At 41.3% G+C, this 17,108-nt stretch overlaps 4 protein-coding genes across 4 annotated transcripts; 3 read left to right on the top strand and 1 right to left on the bottom strand.

Moving 5' to 3' along the window:
* Positions 1-1,115: 1,115 nt before the first annotated feature.
* On the top strand, positions 1,116-5,130 carry elob (elongin B; the record flags this gene model as incomplete). Its single annotated transcript, XM_084570227.1, has 4 exons — positions 1,116-1,250; positions 2,586-2,720; positions 3,399-3,507; positions 3,679-5,130. 4 exons carry the CDS (start codon positions 1,116-1,118, stop codon positions 3,789-3,791), a joined length of 492 nt encoding a protein of 163 aa, XP_084426353.1. The 3' UTR covers positions 3,792-5,130.
* Positions 5,131-5,842: 712 nt separating this feature from the next.
* LOC311506842 (putative nuclease HARBI1) lies at positions 5,843-8,514 on the top strand. Its single transcript, XM_084570954.1, has 3 exons — positions 5,843-6,253; positions 7,225-7,456; positions 7,551-8,514. The coding sequence occupies exons 1-3, from the start codon at positions 5,948-5,950 to the stop codon at positions 8,273-8,275; spliced, it is 1,263 nt and encodes a 420-aa protein (XP_084427080.1). The 5' UTR covers positions 5,843-5,947; the 3' UTR covers positions 8,276-8,514.
* Positions 8,515-8,585: 71 nt separating this feature from the next.
* Positions 8,586-10,650, bottom strand: LOC311506843 (uncharacterized protein). The gene is made up of 2 exons (XM_084570955.1): positions 10,478-10,650; positions 8,586-10,194 (listed from the first exon to the last, which is right to left on the bottom strand). The coding sequence occupies exons 1-2, from the start codon at positions 10,569-10,571 to the stop codon at positions 9,590-9,592; spliced, it is 699 nt and encodes a 232-aa protein (XP_084427081.1). The 5' UTR covers positions 10,572-10,650; the 3' UTR covers positions 8,586-9,589.
* A 262-nt stretch (positions 10,651-10,912) lies between these two features.
* On the top strand, positions 10,913-16,984 carry armc5 (armadillo repeat containing 5). The gene is made up of 7 exons (XM_084570747.1): positions 10,913-11,893; positions 11,996-12,026; positions 12,183-12,293; positions 12,549-13,437; positions 13,529-14,295; positions 14,506-14,638; positions 14,849-16,984. The coding sequence occupies exons 1-7, from the start codon at positions 11,504-11,506 to the stop codon at positions 16,356-16,358; spliced, it is 3,831 nt and encodes a 1,276-aa protein (XP_084426873.1). The 5' UTR covers positions 10,913-11,503; the 3' UTR covers positions 16,359-16,984.
* The last annotated feature ends 124 nt before the right edge of the window (positions 16,985-17,108 follow it).

Genomic DNA, 17,108 nt, shown 5'->3' with positions numbered 1-17,108 from the left:
TTTATATTAAATTATCTCGTGTGTTTTCAAAATTTAGTAATTTGTCATCATATAGTTCATAGCAGCCGTTTTCATCTAATATGCCATTTGTAGTACATCTCTAACCGAAGAATCCCATCTTGAGACTGCTTTCTGTTCTTGCATCAGGTAGAGCATTTCCTTGCAGTTTATAGATTACTAATCTGACAATCAGAAAAATAGGACAACAGCTGAGTTTCACAGGCAGGGGTGAAGGGACAAATTTTGCACTATGCATCTCCTAAAAGAACACCTCTGGCACACTTATTTTACAGTAGGAGAAATGTGTGGGCATGTGTGCAAATTTGCGAGTGTGTTCCTTTTCCTGTATTGCATTTTAATGACATTGTTAACTCATAAATGTTGAGATAGAAAAAGAGACAGCTGTTGTATTTTCAGCTGTCCCATTTACTCTGCCGACAGCTGGAGTGAAGCTGACAAGAGGAAATAAAATCCTCCCACGCAAAGGAAAGAGACCTGGAAAGAAACACACCACTTTATCTTTCAAAGGAAGGGTGGAATGATTCTGGTAAAGAAGGTTTTGATCCCACAAAATGGTGAAGATACACACATATATATAAAGGTATATCTCAAATATATAATATCCTAATATATATATATATATATATATATATATAGATAATGCAATCATATGGATATGAAGATATGTAGTAATATAGATATCTTGTACAGAATATAGTGAGACAAGAATAGAAATATATAATGTATAAAATAATGGTGGTGAGTGGAAAGGGAGGAGGCTTACTGAGGTTCATTCTTGGTTGAACTGTGCTGTGTACTGAGCTTAAAACTATTCCCACTGACCCAAATAGTCAATGTTAAGCAAAATGCACTCTTACTTTCAAGCAGGTGCAAGGTTATTCAAGTTTTAAATTTGAAATGGTTGTTGTTTGAAATGTATACATTTGTGCTCGTATAGCCAATGAGTTTACTGTGACAATAGTGTCACTTTCAACATTATTAGTTTGTCTATAATAACTTTCATTGTTATAAAATAGCTTTTATTTAAAAAAATAAAAAATAATAATAATAATGAACCTCACAACGTTGCATCTCCTGCAGAGAATGAAAAGTTGATGAAGCTGATGCAGTGCCCTCCGCTGGTTGATTGTGGAATTACAGCTGTGGTTGGCTCATGCTGCTGTGATCTCATAGTTGTCGCTGTGCAGTGTAGGCTTTTTTCCCCCGTGTGTAACCAACCGCAGGAAATGGTGAGTGAGGAAAACATATACACCTCTTGATGTGACTGTCAAATAGACAGTTTGAGTTAGACGTCAACCCCTTCAGTAATCGGTAAAATGTCTGCTGTCAGTAGCCGAGTCAAGCTTGTCACACAGCAACCATCTAAGGGCTGATGTCTTTGTTTAGCTAGCCCTTGCTAACGTAGGCTAGCATCCTCTACGTTGGTTAACGTCAACACATTAGCTCACGGTTGCTCGACATTGCTTTACATTTCTCAAATTGATACCAAGTTTAATGAAGAGGGGTCCAGACGAATGGCATACATATTAACATGCCTATAGATGAGTGACAGTTAAAACAACCAACTTTGCTTTTGATCTGATAGCTAGCTAGCCGTGAGGGTGCTAACTAGCTAAAGTTGTTAATAGCTGCTGTATCGGCTAACGTTTTTTTTCCCTCAACAACTTTGTTAAAATACTTGGCTAAAGTCCACATTTAAAGGTGGCCATTTAAAAGTTTGGTGGGTTACAACACAACGTATTTTAGGACGTGGTAGTCAACTGTTTCGTTGCCCGGTTTATTGAGGAAGCTGCTATAGCTAAGGTTAACAGTTGTCTGAACGGCTATCTTGGGCTAACATTTCCACAGTTACGCTATCTCTTCGTGACGTTAGCTGACAGCTGGACTCTGTGTCCTAAAACGCCTAGTTGGGTGTCGAGGTTTGATGTAACGTTAAAGGATATAGCTGGTTTAATCTTGAGCTCTCCAGTCAACTCATTAAAATGCAACATGTCACTGACAGCTTCACCACTGCTGATCCAACACACCGCAGCCTTTCCTGTTTAATTCATGTACAAACACGTAGCAATCACAAGTCTAATTTAGCTTTAGCCAACAATAGTTACTTTAGTATATCTATATACATTAATACTGGGTCTTTGTATTATAAAACTTTACAACTTGGGCTGAGTTGACTAATAGCTGCCGTGTTATATATAGATTATTATATTTTAAATATTGATTAGCGCTTTCTGTAGGTTTTATGGAGACCAGACGTGATTTATAGTTTATAAATCTTCTGTTTTACTAGCATGAGCTTATTTTTTTAGCAGGATATATGACTCTGAACTTAACAAAGGGAAGACATCCTACATACTGCAGATGTTTTCAAGTTTTGGAAGAATCTGGCCAAAGTATCATTAAATTGCTTCAATGTGTAATCTGCTTTAATCTGCCTCGTTTACATTTACAGCATGTTTGAATTTGTAAGGTTATCCAGTTAACATTTTGTGGATGTAAATATCTAATGTATGTGAGTCAACAGTACCTGATTTCCACTCCTTTCTCCCTCACATAATCATCAGGATGTGTTTCTAATGATCCGGCGTCACAAGGCGACCATCTTCACAGATGCCAAAGAGTCTACCACAGTTTATGAACTGAAGCGCATTGTGGAAGGCATTTTAAAGAGGCCCCCTGAAGATCAGAGACTTTATAAGGTGAAATAAATTACCTGGAGCATCAGATGTGAGAGTTGTTTGGAATGTGCAACTGTACCATCAGCACCACCAGTTCATACCCACCTGTTGATATAAATGTTTAGAGCATTATCACAATTAAACACTGTCTGAGCAGAGTGTAGGATATATTACAATATATACAGTGAGACAATATTACCCTGTCTGCATCTCAATCATTAGCTGTACAGAGCTGCACTGATCAGTCATTTAATTGAGTAAAAAAATGTGAAACTATTGATTATCAGCTAATTGTTTAAGTCATTTTGAAGCCACATTGCAAAATATCCCAAAGTTTCAGTTTCTCAAAACAGGAGTTATGTTGAATGTCTTGTTTCACTGAATTGAATATTTCAGATTGGGGGCTAATTGAAGACTTTACTTTAAAAATTACCTCACATTGAATGCACTATCAGACATGTTGCCTCAAGAACACATCAAGAGCACTGTGCAAAACGGATTCTCAAACTGAGTCCTAATCCGTTTCTCTTTGTTAAACAACTTGCTGCACTGACAGCTTGATCCCCTAAATCTCTTCAGATACCTTCGACACATTCTCTGACTGTTCTGGTAATGTGCACTGTGGAAAACTGAAAAAGGAGTGAACCAAAAGCTGGCTGGCGCTACACTACTTTGTTCTTTTCAACATATTTTCTTCAGGACGATGTGCTGCTTAATGACAGTCAAACTCTTGGAAATTGTGGCTTCACAAATCAAACAGCCCGACCTCAGGCCCCAGCCACAGTGGGATTAGCTTTTCGTCTGAGTGGTGAGTAGTTCATCCTTTGGCCACCCTCATATTAGAACAGTTTCACTCTTAGTCTGAGTATCTTAGGCTGAGCTCAGCATCTGTCTGAAGTCAGAATTTTGTGCTTTTATCATAACTCTCAGACAGATGTTTCTCTCATTTGTCTCTTTTTATCTTCTGTTGTTCTCCCAGATGATTCATTTGAGCAGTTGAGGATTGAGTCCTTCTCCACTCCCCCAGAGCTCCCTGATGTGATGAAGCCACAGGATTCAGGCAGCACAGCCAACGAGCAGGCTGTACAGTGAGGGAGGAGGGCATGGAAACGAGAGGGCCACATAGGGGATCGGAGGGAGGACACACGGGGGGAGGGATGGGTTGAATTTTGGGAAGTGATGCCTCAGCGGGTAAAGTTTTACCTTGCCGACGACCGATCTTCAGCTGGGCATAAACTATTTCAAGCACGGATTCCCCTTGTTTAATGTAAGGTTGCTTCAAAGTGGTTCATTTGTTCTGAAAACGACGAACGCATGCTTGATAAATTGATAATTTAACACAAGACCCTTCAGAGATACCTGACGGACTTGTCACAACACTGTCAGTCAACCATGGGGTTGGTAGAGGCTGAACTTAAAAAAATGTACCTCGTATTTAATGAATACTAGTGTTTATTTGAGGTAAGGTTGATGCTGCCTTACTTGTGTTCTTTTATTTTGCTAGCTTAAAAGGGGGAGATGACGAGGTGTTTTAGGCTTTTATGTTTGTGTGTTTCTTTATTAAACTATTATTAGGATTAACATGTTTTTGGTCTTTGGCCTGGATATGTGTTGCAACAATAGCTAGGAGTTTGTGCATTTATATCTGTATTTCGAGAACTTTTGAACAAGATTATTCAAAAATAAAAATACATCCACTTGCTGGCAGATGATCCGCGATAAAGAAAACAAATTTCTTGGTATTCTTCCGATCAGTAGTTACAAAGTTCATACTGTAGCTGCTCACAGAAGTTACTGAGCCTGAACAGACTCAGTCGTGAGTATCTACTACATGTAATGCTGGCATGGACCTGGTGTTGAATATGAAATGACTGACAACAGTCAAAAACTAATTGGTGGTTATTCTTGATTATTTTCATCTTAACAGCAACTGTAGGGATTAAATCTTATGTTTGATTGTAGTCCATGGCAACATGGAGATGTTGTTAAACCATTGTGGGTAAAGAACACTTTAAACAGTTTTAAGATGACAAGAAGTATTTTTTTGACGAGCCAGTGGTGGACTGCACATATGAGTCCTTTATCCCAGAATCCAGAATAAAGTTAGGTTTATGTCAAGGTACAGTTTGTGTTGTAATATACACCACTGATACCTTAATGCACACACTGATTTTCTAAATTTGAAGGAGAATTAGAAATGTACACTTGTACACACATCAAAACGTCGTATTAAGGGGTAACACTCTGGGTCTTGTGACCTAGAAACTACTATGAATCATTATTTACCGCAGAGAAAGGATATCCTGACAAGGGGTGTTGGATGAAACTGTGTTGCATTAAAAACACATTTGCAAATTGAAGCTGTTAAACAGTGGGACATGATCAATGTTGCACTTGTTACTGATTTATCATTAAAATGATTGTTTTTCCATCTCTGTGCACTCTGGTACTTTGTTTTTTAAGATATCCTTAAATAGCCAATGAATGCTGTTGTTGATTCTGTACATGTGGTCACAATAGGAAAAATACAGTAAATTATTTTATCGATTTTTTTTGTTTTTTTAAGTATATTGAGTCAAATTTAAGACAATAGTGAACTCATCCAACTTTTTTGAGTGCAGTCTTATCCTATAAAGCTGAACTGAACTTAGTACAGATGTCCATGACAGACTGCAGCAATGACCTAATTTAAATGATTTCAACTAATAAGGTCCTATCTAAACCAGGTCATTTCTACTGAGTTTGTTGAGCATTGGATTTACGAGGCAACCAGTTTTCATCATGTTATATTGGGAGAACTATACACTGCAAATAATGACAAGGATTTCCGAGATAGGAACTAACAACTACACATGAATCAGTTTGCTACAAAATTACACCCAGAGCAACAAAGTTTTGAATTATAATTAAGCTGCAAAGACTTCCATTTTGGGGATTTTTCATTGATAACGTTAAAATATGAATAAAAGTGGCTGCCTGCTAGTTTTCTGACGACTGATTGATCGTTTAACAAACGAACTAATCGTGAATTACGTCAGCAATCTACAAGCGTGGGCTCGCCGTTCCTCAACGTCTGACTACCTCTTCTAACTTTCCGACAGCATTTGAAGGCAGCAAATAGCTAACCGGCTAGATTAGCATTGGGCTAGCAGCTCCTTTCGCAGCTCTTGTAACAGCCCCTGTCGTAACCGTAGTCTGTAATAGTAACATGGACTGAAAGGGTCAAGTGTGACCTTCCCCAGTAAAAAATGGATGTCAGTGAGTGTGTTTTATCGGCGGGCAGAGCCGTGTTGGACGTTGTAGAGCGGGAGTGGCAGCCTCTGTCTGGGGGCGAGCTGGAGCATCGGCTAGACCAGGCGGTGGAAGAGATCCTGGAGTCAGACCTTCTAGCAAAACTGGAGACCCAGCCTCCTACTATTTACGTACAGTTAGTGCAGAGTCAAGCAAATACGCCAGGGCAAGTTTTACACACAGCAACCACAACATCCAGCCCTCCAGAGGAGGAAGAGGAGTCACGGGAGCGACTGGATAATGTGGACAGTGCAGCAATCAAGGTGACTAACAATCCTCTAGCTGGTTTCTTACAGTCGTAAATAAACACATCACGTCAGTTAAACATAGTAATAACTTTATAACAGGTTGTTTTGCACTTACAGTGAACATATTTATTGTCTATTATTATGCATTTACGTTTTGGGAACTACCTCAACCCCAACATTCAACATGGGCATTTTAACATGAAATATGGATCAGGCAAAACATTATGACCACTGGCAGAAGTTAATAACATTGACCATCTTGTGACAATACAATGTTCTGCTGGGAAACTTTTGGACCTGGCATTCGTGTGGATGTTACTTAGACATGTACCACCACAGACACACACACACAAAAACGGTTTAGGAACAACTAAAAAACATGAAAAACAACACAAGGTGTTGACCTGGCCTCCAAATTCACTAGATCCCAAACTGATCAAGTATCTGTGGGATGATCCACAGAGGCCCCTCCCCTCAACCCATAGGACCCAAAGGCCCCCACTAACAACATTCTGTTTCCAGACACCACAGGACACCCTCAGAAGGCCCATGTCCATTCTCTGATGAGTCAGAATTATTTTTATTTTAAAGCCCCCATGTAGGTCTCCCCATACTAGGGAGACCTACACAATATTACGACATTAGGTCATAATGTTATGCCTGATCGGTGTATTCTAGCAAATAATCTTTGGTCCCCACTTTGTAAGAGAATAAAACCAGTAATATTGTAATTATTGGTGACTATTGTTTTTCAATTATTACTATCAAAATTCAAATTTAAAAGCAGCAAAACGCATTCATGTTTAAGGTGCTCGAAAGGGTGCAGAATGTTTGGGAATTTTGCTTGAAAAGACCCTTAAACAATTTTCAGTTTTAGTTGCAAAATCATTTTTGACTTATTGAACGATTGATTATTGAATAATTTTAGCTTTCAAAAACAATTTACTAATCGACTACTCTGTAACATCATCCTTTTGTGTCACCAGTACATCTCAGATCTGCTGCAAAGCTCTAAATCCAGGGCTCGAATGGCTGGGCGAGCCCGCTTATCTCTGTCCCATACCGTCCTCTTGTCTCTCACCCTGCTGTCCGAGCGAGTCAGCTACCGCTCTGTGTCCCGCCGCTTCCAGCTGGAGAAAGGAAACATCCACAGGATCTTCTTTTCTTTCTGTGAACGCATCAACATGATGGAGGAGAAGCTAATCAGATGGCCAGTTGGTGAGCTGATACACTGTTGTTTGTGGAAGTTTTGTTGTTGAAGTCAAAAGATATGTTGATGATAATGGTGGTGGTCTCTCTCTCTATTCTCCAGGCAGAGAGGCTGTAGAAGTGCTGTCCCCGTTTTCCAATCTAATGGTAAAAGACAAGCAGGAAGAGGGACAAGGAGTCCTTAAGGTCTTAGGAGTGTTGGGCCACACCCGGATCCCTATTCGCTTGCCTATAGGGAAAAATGATGTAGAGAGCACAGTCCCTGAGGTAAAGAGAATGAAGGTGGAGGCCCATCCTGACTCTTGGCTAAACCTTGAGCTTGTGTGTGACCACAGAGGCAAGTTCATACACTGCAGAATCAGTAAAGGATCAGATTTGGATAGGGGCAGCGCTCTGAGAGACAGGCTTAAACAGCATCCTGAACTGATGCCCCTTGACTCATGCCTTGTAGCCAGAGCCGGCTACCCACTCACTGCTCAGGTTTTAACACCATACACAGGAGGCCTGGGACCAAGAGAGGAACTCTTTAACAAGACATTGGAAGAGCATTTTCAGATCCTAGATCAGGCCGTTGCCAACCTTAGAACAAGATTTCAAAGGCTCAGGTATCTGGATATTGGAAACTATGAACGAGCAAGAGCTGTGGTGCTGACTGCCTGTGTGTTACATAATGTGTTTTTGGAAATAGGACAAGTAGTTCAAGGAGAGTTTGTGAACAAGGAAACGATAACTCAAGAAAAAGAGGGGGCGGTAGATGACGGTGGTGTACGCAGACGTGACGCCATTGTAGATTTGCTGTTTGAACAAGTGGATTCTGGAAGAACATGATGTTATGATGTCTGCAGGAAGCCTTGTGTAAATAACATGTCTAACAGAATTTGTACTGCCTGCACACCAACACTCCCAATACAGTTGCTGAGGTCGGTCACTGTGGTTTACCATAATGTTTCCCGAAGAGTTTTTATGGTTTGCTTACAAGAGACAGTCCACTGTTGCAGCCAGTTATACGGCATGTGTGTGTTTTACAGTTTACAAATAAGAACTAAAAATAAAAATGTAGCAAAATTCATGGTGTATTTATATCCACTACAGTTCTACAATTATTATTTAGTCTGACATAATGCAGATTCATATCTGATTAGTTGATAAAAAAATTAATAAATCAACACTGATACTGTTATTTCTAATAATTCCACTAGTAATGCATTATGATGTACATTAAAAAAAGATTATGATGATATATTACTGTATGATATTCCATGATTGTAATACTAATTGCAGGGTTGATTATTGCAGAGCATTTCAGGGTAAAGCCATTCATATTAATTGATAAAGTATGCATTGGAGGTGATATCAATTTAACATCCACAGGTGTGACAACCACAACAAAAACTATAATGAAAACTTTTATTAAATACTATTATTATTAATTTTGGTGCCATTGTGGTTGAATGTAATGCTAACATTAATGAATTGCATATATTAATATCTCTAATGATTACATTAACAGTAAAGCATTGAGATAATGTAGTGTTGCAGTTCTACTATGACCACAGGAGGGCAGTGGCGATAAACATTTAACAATAAACTGGATACAGCCCTGTTGAAAACAAATGGTATCTTCTAAAGGAAAATGATGCCATCATTTCAATGAATGCCATTATTGGTACATCTCAAAACAAATAACTAACATTACACAAATCTGTGTTATACCTGACAATAACTTATTCTATTCTTGTTTCTGATGATTTGTTCACTTATGTTCTAAAATAATCTTTTTCCTCTGTACTATGGAACATTGATGGTAAACTGACATATTTGTATGGGATATTTTTGTTTTTCCTGGTGTAGAACTTTAGCTAACAATAATGAAATCATTTGTTATCTGCCTGCAAACAAGGGATGGAGAAGGTATTACAGGTGAGCCTGTCACCTCATATTCTTTGTCATCTTTTCTATATTGTTTTTATTTGGATTCTACCTTTCTGCTAGTTACAGAAGCAATGCATACTGTCAAAACTACAGTACAAACTGTAACAGTAAAACCAACATGGCCGATCTGAAAACATATCTTACAAATATAAGATGTATTCACACAAGTTTTTGGTAAGAGCAAACAACACAAATCCAATCTCCTCTGGCCTAATGTCCCTCTTTTGTCATCTGTGTGTTGTTCTTCTGAGCCAAGCTGGAGATGGCCTGAGCTAGGTTGTTGATGGCTTCTATTTTCCTCTCCTCCAGTGCTTTCTGCTGCGCCCACATGTTCATCTTTCTCTCTTGCAGTTCCATGTACAGTTGCAGGACGTCCTGTGGAGGCCTGGTGGGGCAGGGAGCAGCTGTCACAGGAGGTGTAGGAAGGATTGGGGTAAACCTCTTGCTGGCTAAGGCTTTGCCAACTCTCGTCCCACTTAGCTTGGCTCTCCGCTGGGCTTCAATCTCTTCCCTGCTCTTACCCAGGACCTCGTGCATTGCCTTGAAGAACTCCCAGTGGACGCTTGTCGCCCCCAACCTCTTGGCTCTTTCTGCATTCTTCCTGTATGTGGCAAGCATGTTTCGCCATTTGAGATCACACTCATAGGCCTTCACAGTGACATCAGTGACCTCTGACTCTCTAAGCTTGGCATTCACCTTCTCTGCCACCATTTCCCAGAGTTTCTTTTTCTTGCATACTGGCTGGTCAAACGCCTGATCCATTTCAAGCCGGGTATTTACAAGGTGCCACGTAGCCTGCAGCGTCCAAATAAATTCTACAGATGAAAACATAGGCAGATCATGTCATTGGTTGATGAATATTTCTCCTTACACTGAATATTACCTTTTTTCAAAGTTCGCTCATTTTATTACATACAACCTCTAAAGTAGCACATGCATTTAAAGTCGTAAGTTAAGTTACATTCATATAACTGACATCGTACGAGCCTCAGTATTTCACTATAATCTACTTCAAGCCGATGCTGCGTACTCATCAGGCCCTCCTCGCATCATGCGATGACTGGATGAAACCTGTTTAACTTCGCTGTGTGTACTAACCTGCTTTTGTTTTATCGGTTTCCATACCGGGCACTACCGTTTCCTTTCCTTCTACTTCAGTATTTTGTATCACAATTGTCTCGATTACCTCCATCCTGTTAAACCACAACCATTACAGATAAAGTTGTTTATTTTTTTTTATCGATGCGTCTATCGCGGAATTTAACAACCTCTCAGAGGCACCGATGCGGTTTCTCGCGTCGAGAAAACGATGACTACAACAACGCCACTCAGCATCTTGGGAAGTGTAGTCTCTTTTTTGTTTAAACGAATAGGTTTGTAAGTATTCCGAACCACCAGATGAACTACAATCCCTAAAGGCATTGAAGTTTTTAACACAAGTCACTTTTTATCATTGTCACGGGGGATGTAGTTTTTTGAACGGGGCAATAGACTCGTAGAGCTGGAAGGCAGTGAAAGCTGGACTACAAATCCCACAATATTTATATCCGACCCACCTCTTCACTTCCTGCTCCAGTCCATCGGCCGCCCCTGTTTTGTTGTTTGGCTAAAGATGGCGTTAGCGGCTAACACAGGCGGCTGTATTTTGTTACACACAAATTATTCGGCCAGTGGTAACAAAACATTGATAAAATAGGTCTGTAGTTCGTAATTTGATTTGCAAAAATGTGTTACACTGAGAAAATACACGTCCACTACGTAGACTAACGCTTGCTCGGCCTTCTTACGATGTAGGCCTGTTTTTAAGGGAGTGGACCGAAGCTGTTGGAACTCCATTTCCCGTGAGGAAGTGCGGTATCAGGCGGTACAGTTTTTCTTTTTAATTCTGGTATCTGTAGTCTTCTATCACGCCACATTACTGCTTTTGTGGAAACTTTAAAGAGAATGGATGAACTCACTAAGGGCCTTTCACCAGTCGAGTGATTAGCTAATAGTTTAAAGTGAAATGGCATATTATTTATTTTCTTAGTATGTCACTGGAAGCGTCCAGTGATGCTTCGCTGTTTAAGTTGAGAAAAAGAAAATTAAGATTAGCAAACTTGTCACCTGCCAGTCAGAGGAACCATGGCTGCGTCACCTGTGCAAGGTGACCGGAGAAACTCAAGAGCACCCTCCAGAGAAGGGCACACTTCATCACCAGAATCTTCTTTGACCTGGTGCTTGGCTCACCTCTCCAAATCTGGACCAGCTGATTGTCGGGGGCATGGCCAAGCAGATTCAGGGGGTAGCAAAGAAATGGACAAGAGGTCCAGAATCTCTCAGTGGCGAGCCCTGGTTGCTATTCGGACACAGCACATTAAAGGTGACAAGGCTGGCATTGCCAGATTCAGAATTCAGAGAGGTCTGAGGCCACTTTTGGACCTGCTCAAACACCCTGAGTGCTCAAGGAAAACTCTGGACCTGGCTCTCAGCATCCTGGCCAACTGCTGCACTGAGGTGGAGACACGCATAGAGGTGAGATAAAAGGAACAATAGTAGAAGAGGTACTGATTGTAGTATTTAGTGAAGCGCCCTTAAAAACTAAACTGCTCTTGTGTAAAATGTCTTCCACTATAGGTCCGTAAGCTTGATGGAATAAATATTGTAGGTAAGTGGTGGTTCTTATGAGAAATGTGATTTTAGAATGCGTGTTTTTTAAACTATTCTTTGTTGGAATCTTTATGTCAACACAATTGTCAACATTTTGATATTATCACAATTTGTTGCATAGCATGTATGGTAAACAATTTCTTGACTGTCTCAGTGGATATCCTGAAGAGAAATGTGGCCCTGGAGACTGTCCAGAACCGAGCAGCTCGAGCTTTGGGGAACTTGGCCATGGATCCAGAGAGCTCTGCACTCATCCACTCTGCTGGTTAGTCTGAAATGTTGCTTTGTCTGTCTGCATCCGTTTTAGTTTTCATGCATCTTTTCTATCAATAGCAGAATGAGAGTTGTACAGAAGCAAAAATTAACCCATCTACAGCTGCAGGGCAAGATTTTGTAAAGAGTACATAATGTGCCTAAATTTGGGAAAAAATATTCTACATGTTTGCAGAAATTGCTACTATGATATCTGAAATATTCAGCGCATCTGTATTCTTTCTCCTTCCATTCTTTTTTCATGCAGGTGGTGTTCCTCTTCTCCTCCTCTGTGTGTCTCTGTCCTCTGCCCCGTCCTCTCCCACAGCTGCCCCACCCAAAGACCCCTGTCCCAAGTTGGAGTGCGCCCAGTCTGCTGCTCGGGCCCTTCTCTACCTCTCCGATACTCCCTCTAACCGGATGTCATTGCTCACCCAAGGGACCTTATCTGCCCTTGCCCCTCTCATCGCTCCAGAGTATCCCGAGGGGTTACGGCGAGCGGCACTCAGGACCCTCCATGAGCTGACCCGTGGCTGTGGTATTGAATGTGCCAGGGAAGTGTCCCGTTCTGGGGTCCTCTCTCAGCTTGGTGTCATGGCTTCAGGGGACTCTGGTAAACCTTATGAAGAGCTGGCACTGAAAACACTGGCCAACTTGTGCTCCCAAGGCTCCCTGCGCCCTCTCATTGGATCGTTGGGGGTCATTCAGAAATTCGCAGAGGAGGTTAAAAGGGACCCACTGAAGTCAGTTATCTTCTTCAAGGCTCTGTGCTTGTGCTGCAAAGAGGCAGTGAACCGAGCCAAGGTGAAAGAGAATGGTGGACTGGAGGTGCTGATTGGCTTTTTGTCTGCTCATCAGAGTCATCCCCTTTCCCGGCTAGCTATTCTGGCTTGTGTAGACTTTGTTTTTGATGAGTCTGCCATGGAGCAGTTGCAAGAGTTAGGGCTGGTCCCTCTTCTTGTTGCACGACTAGTTAAGCTCAGCAGAGAAGAGGAACAGTCAGCTGAGAAGATTAACGTGAGCCTCTCCTCCTCTTCTCCCACCGAGTTCCTGCCCTCCTCATGTTTTGATTCTTTTGACTTTCCCCCTCCTGAGGGATACAAGAAAGAGGAAGCTCGGGAGCAAGGTCTATGTTCATCAAGTTTCCTAAGTCTCAGGTATGGAAAATAAAATGTAAAGCCAGTTTAATCAGTTTCCCAGTTACAATTTTATTATTCTTGTTTATGTGCGTCTTCTTGCTCTTGCCAGGTCCTGGTTGGTATCTGAAGGATTGATATCTTCTGAGGGGGACCTGCTGGATTCCTCTAATGCTGATGGGGAATGGGGGAGTCTTCAGATCCCACCATCTTCATCTCCTCAAATGTCGTCCCCAAACCCATATACCAGCCCGTTTCTTAAAAACTCTTCTCCATCCAACCCTACTGTCTCTTCTGCTTCTAAAAAAGCAACTCAAACTTCCCCTGTATCTTCTTCAACTTCATGTAAAGTCACAGATCCACCTCCCTCTAGTTCGCTCACACCACAAACCCAGCCGAGCTCCTCCACCATCTCTTCTCCCACTAAAACACCTGTCTCCCCATCAAAGTTCTCATCCCCACACAGAAGGAAGCAGCGGGTTAATTCTGCAACTTGTTTGACTAAAGTCATTCTTAACACCCCTCCCTCTGTGCCCCGCCCGATGGCTTACCATCACCCTTATCACCCAGAACCCTGGACGCCTGAAGCTCCCATCCTGCTGCTGCTGTCACGCTTCTCCCATGCCACTGACCCAAGTGCTGCTCTGGTCAGCTCAGGCGTCATGTCTGGCTTGGTCTACTACCTCACCCAGCACCAGGACCCCAGCAGCAAATGCTTCCGTATGCTTTGCCGACTGAGCTGCAACCCAAACTGTTTGCAGGCACTGGTTCGAACAGGTTCCGTTGCACTGATTCACTACCATCTCTGTCAGAGAGAGGGAGGATTTGCGAGAGAGGAGAGGCAGACAGACCGAGTGAAAGCCAAAGTTAAACAGCTAGGTAAGATGGCAGTTTCTTTTGCTGAGAGACATTATTCAACCCATAACTTCAAGTAACTGATTTTTTCCTCATAACATTATGAGAATAATTACATTTAATTAAAAAGTGCATCTTGCATTATTATTTTTATTTATATTATAGGTTGAAAATGAATTGTAATTGTGACTGATATTTACAAGAGCCTTTTGTAATTGTGTGCTGACTTTGTAGGTGTTGCTCTTCTGAATAATCTGCGTGTCCAGTGTGAGTCTGGATTTGGCTCTGGAGTTCTTGCACATGTAATGCTGTCAGGCACTGAGTCAGACAAGATGAACTGCGCGCTCTCTTTGCCATTAATCAACAGGTGAGTAGTAGATATATACGTATATGAATATATCAAATTTCTGCCTTCCGTTTCCATAACTTGAAATGCTGTGCCAGTTCAGTGAGGAATCAACTTTACATCCACTAAAACGTTTTTTTTAAATCTACTTATGACATTACAATAGTCTTGATTTAAAAAAAAAAAAAAAAAAACACATAAAAGCTTTACAATATTTATTTTTTCCAACAGCAACAAGTCTCTGCTGAAGAAACTTCTTCTGGACAGTGGTGGGCTGTCCTTTGCTTTGCAGCCAATTGGAAGTGATGAGGATGATGTGGATGAAGACCACCCTGCTGAATGTGAAAGATTGCTTTCTGAGTTGTTAAGTTCACCACATTCAGGTTTGACAAGTCAGCTTCACTCACTGTACTTCTCTCTTCTAATTGGATGCCTGTCTTCTCTAAGGGGAACAATTAAAATGGAACTTTACAAAAAACATACAAATCCAGTCACAACACAATCTGTCAGTAAAACTGGCAGAGTTTCACCTCCTCCTTCGAAAAAGCCTCGCCTAGCTGACACATGTCCTTACAGTGTCTCAAACTTTGATCTGAACTTGCTGCTGGACGATGGGACCCGCGTCCCAGCCAACAGGGGGGCTGTGGCTGGTGAGGAGGGAGCTGATAGTGTGGGCTCTGAATACTTTAGGGCTCTGCTGAGGGGTGGCTTTGGAGAAGCTCAGGGTAATGCAGAAGAGGCTATCCGCATCAAGGATGTCAATACAGGTATGTTACTGCCAGTGTTACATTATTTGCATGGATGTCGCCTCAATAAGGACACCGAAACAACCAAGGAAAGGGAAGAAGGAGGGATGGGAAGGCAGTGCGAGGTTTTGCACACATTAGTCCAGGATGGACTGAGTATCTGCCAAAAGGAGACAGAGGAGCATTCAACAGCTGTTGCGGCTTTCCAGAAAACACCTTTAGGTGAGATGATGATTGGAGCTTGCAGATTTTTGGTGAATGAGCTACAGAGAGAGTTAGAGGATCTCTGTGTGTCACTTCTCCTGTCCTGCTCCATAAAGACTGACAGTCAAGCCACGTCTGCTACCACAGAAGACAATGCTAAAAGGGCTGTTTCTAAAATGGAGCTGGAATGCCCTGATTCTGCTGAGGAGAACCTAGCGAATCGAACGTCTGAGCTAGAGCTGACTGGATATGAGATACAAACAGAAAATCTGTCTGGTCAGAAGAAGAAAATAAACAGTTCCCTACAACAAGTAGACAGTACGAAAACATCTTTTGTTGGAACCACGCAAAAAGACCACAGAGCACTCACTACAACTACAGACAAGACCACAATCAAAACTGTTTCTTCAGTTTCTAAATCAGCCTGTATATCGGTGGATAAATCACTTGATCCAAAAGAGTTGACCTTAAGACCAAAGAACTTGATTAAAGCTTCAGAACAAGTTCTGACATCAGCCCCTCAAGACTCTCATTCCTTGCCAGAATGCGGGGCTAAAGGTGACGTTCTGGCTGCTCTGCTCCCACAGGTGTACTGGTTTTCCCAGCGGTACAGCTATCCAGCACTCCGCCAGGCCTGCCTGTCTTTGTTGCTGGGCTGTCAGGGCTGTTCTCAGCCCATCTTCTCCACTTCTGTTGCTGGGGATTGCCTTCGTAGACTAGCCAAAGAGGCTGATTGTATAGAGACTCTGAAACAAGATCTACTGAGTCTGGCTTCAGTAGCTCTGAGCTGAGCATGGACAGGAAAAGTGGAAAAAGGGGAAAGATGGAGGTATTAATCTGTTTCGACTTCATTACGCTTCTAGAGTTGCCATTGTTTGATTAAGTGTCAAATGTCTGGTTACAATGGCAACAAAATAACCTGAAAAACACACTGCGTGAATTTCTTCAGCATTAACAGAAGTGACGGTTAATTTGTTATCGTGATTTTTGAAGCATACATTTTTGTTATGTTTTGATCTAACTGTAGCTGGCCCCAGCATGACATCAATTTGTTATAATTTGCTGTATTTGGATTCATTTCTAACAACATTTGTATTGCAATTCTTTTTTATTATTATTATTTGGGAATAGTTTAAACAAATGTCTACAGTGCATTCGATAAAATGTCATGGAGCTGGAATTATTAGAGTTGGACTAGGAGCCAGTTGTTTATTTTGTACATAGAGATGATATGGCATTGCAGATATACTGTGTATACGTTTCAAGTTCATATAAATTTATGCCACTGAATATAATGTTGGAACATCTCTTTGCTTTCTGTTTCTTATTGTTAAAGTCTATGTGTCCACAAAACAAGGACTGCTCAATGATTTGACTATGACTATGGGCAGTATTATTCACAGTCACAAGACGACTTTGTTGATCCATTTTCATATACTGCTATCTTGCAAGTTACATTTTCCTGTGCTAACAGTAATTGGCCAGTTTCTAAAATGGGTCACTCTTTTAAGCTTTTACTTTGGGGAAAAAGGCTAAATAAT

This window comes from Chelon labrosus (assembly GCF_963514085.1).
Source record: "Chelon labrosus genome assembly, chromosome: 21".
Lineage (NCBI taxonomy): Eukaryota > Metazoa > Chordata > Actinopteri > Mugiliformes > Mugilidae > Chelon > Chelon labrosus.
This window is presented reverse-complemented; position numbering and strand designations above follow the sequence as displayed.

Excerpts from the sequence above, each read along its gene's own strand:
- LOC311506842 (XM_084570954.1), top strand. The coding sequence starts at position 5,948 with ATGGATGTCAGTGAGTGTGTTTTATCGGCGGGCAGAGCCGTGTTGGAC. Across the intron at positions 6,254-7,224 it reads TGGACAGTGCAGCAATCAAG|TACATCTCAGATCTGCTGCA; the intron begins GTGACTAACAAT and ends TTGTGTCACCAG. Across the intron at positions 7,457-7,550 it reads GCTAATCAGATGGCCAGTTG|GCAGAGAGGCTGTAGAAGTG; the intron begins GTGAGCTGATAC and ends TCTATTCTCCAG.
- armc5 (XM_084570747.1), top strand. The coding sequence starts at position 11,504 with ATGGCTGCGTCACCTGTGCAAGGTGACCGGAGAAACTCAAGAGCACCC. Across the intron at positions 13,438-13,528 it reads TCAAGTTTCCTAAGTCTCAG|GTCCTGGTTGGTATCTGAAG; the intron begins GTATGGAAAATA and ends TGCTCTTGCCAG. Across the intron at positions 14,639-14,848 it reads TCTTTGCCATTAATCAACAG|CAACAAGTCTCTGCTGAAGA; the intron begins GTGAGTAGTAGA and ends TTTTTCCAACAG.
- LOC311506843 (XM_084570955.1), bottom strand. The coding sequence starts at position 10,571 with ATGGAGGTAATCGAGACAATTGTGATACAAAATACTGAAGTAGAAGGA. Across the intron at positions 10,195-10,477 it reads AACCGATAAAACAAAAGCAG|AATTTATTTGGACGCTGCAG; the intron begins GTTAGTACACAC and ends TTTCATCTGTAG.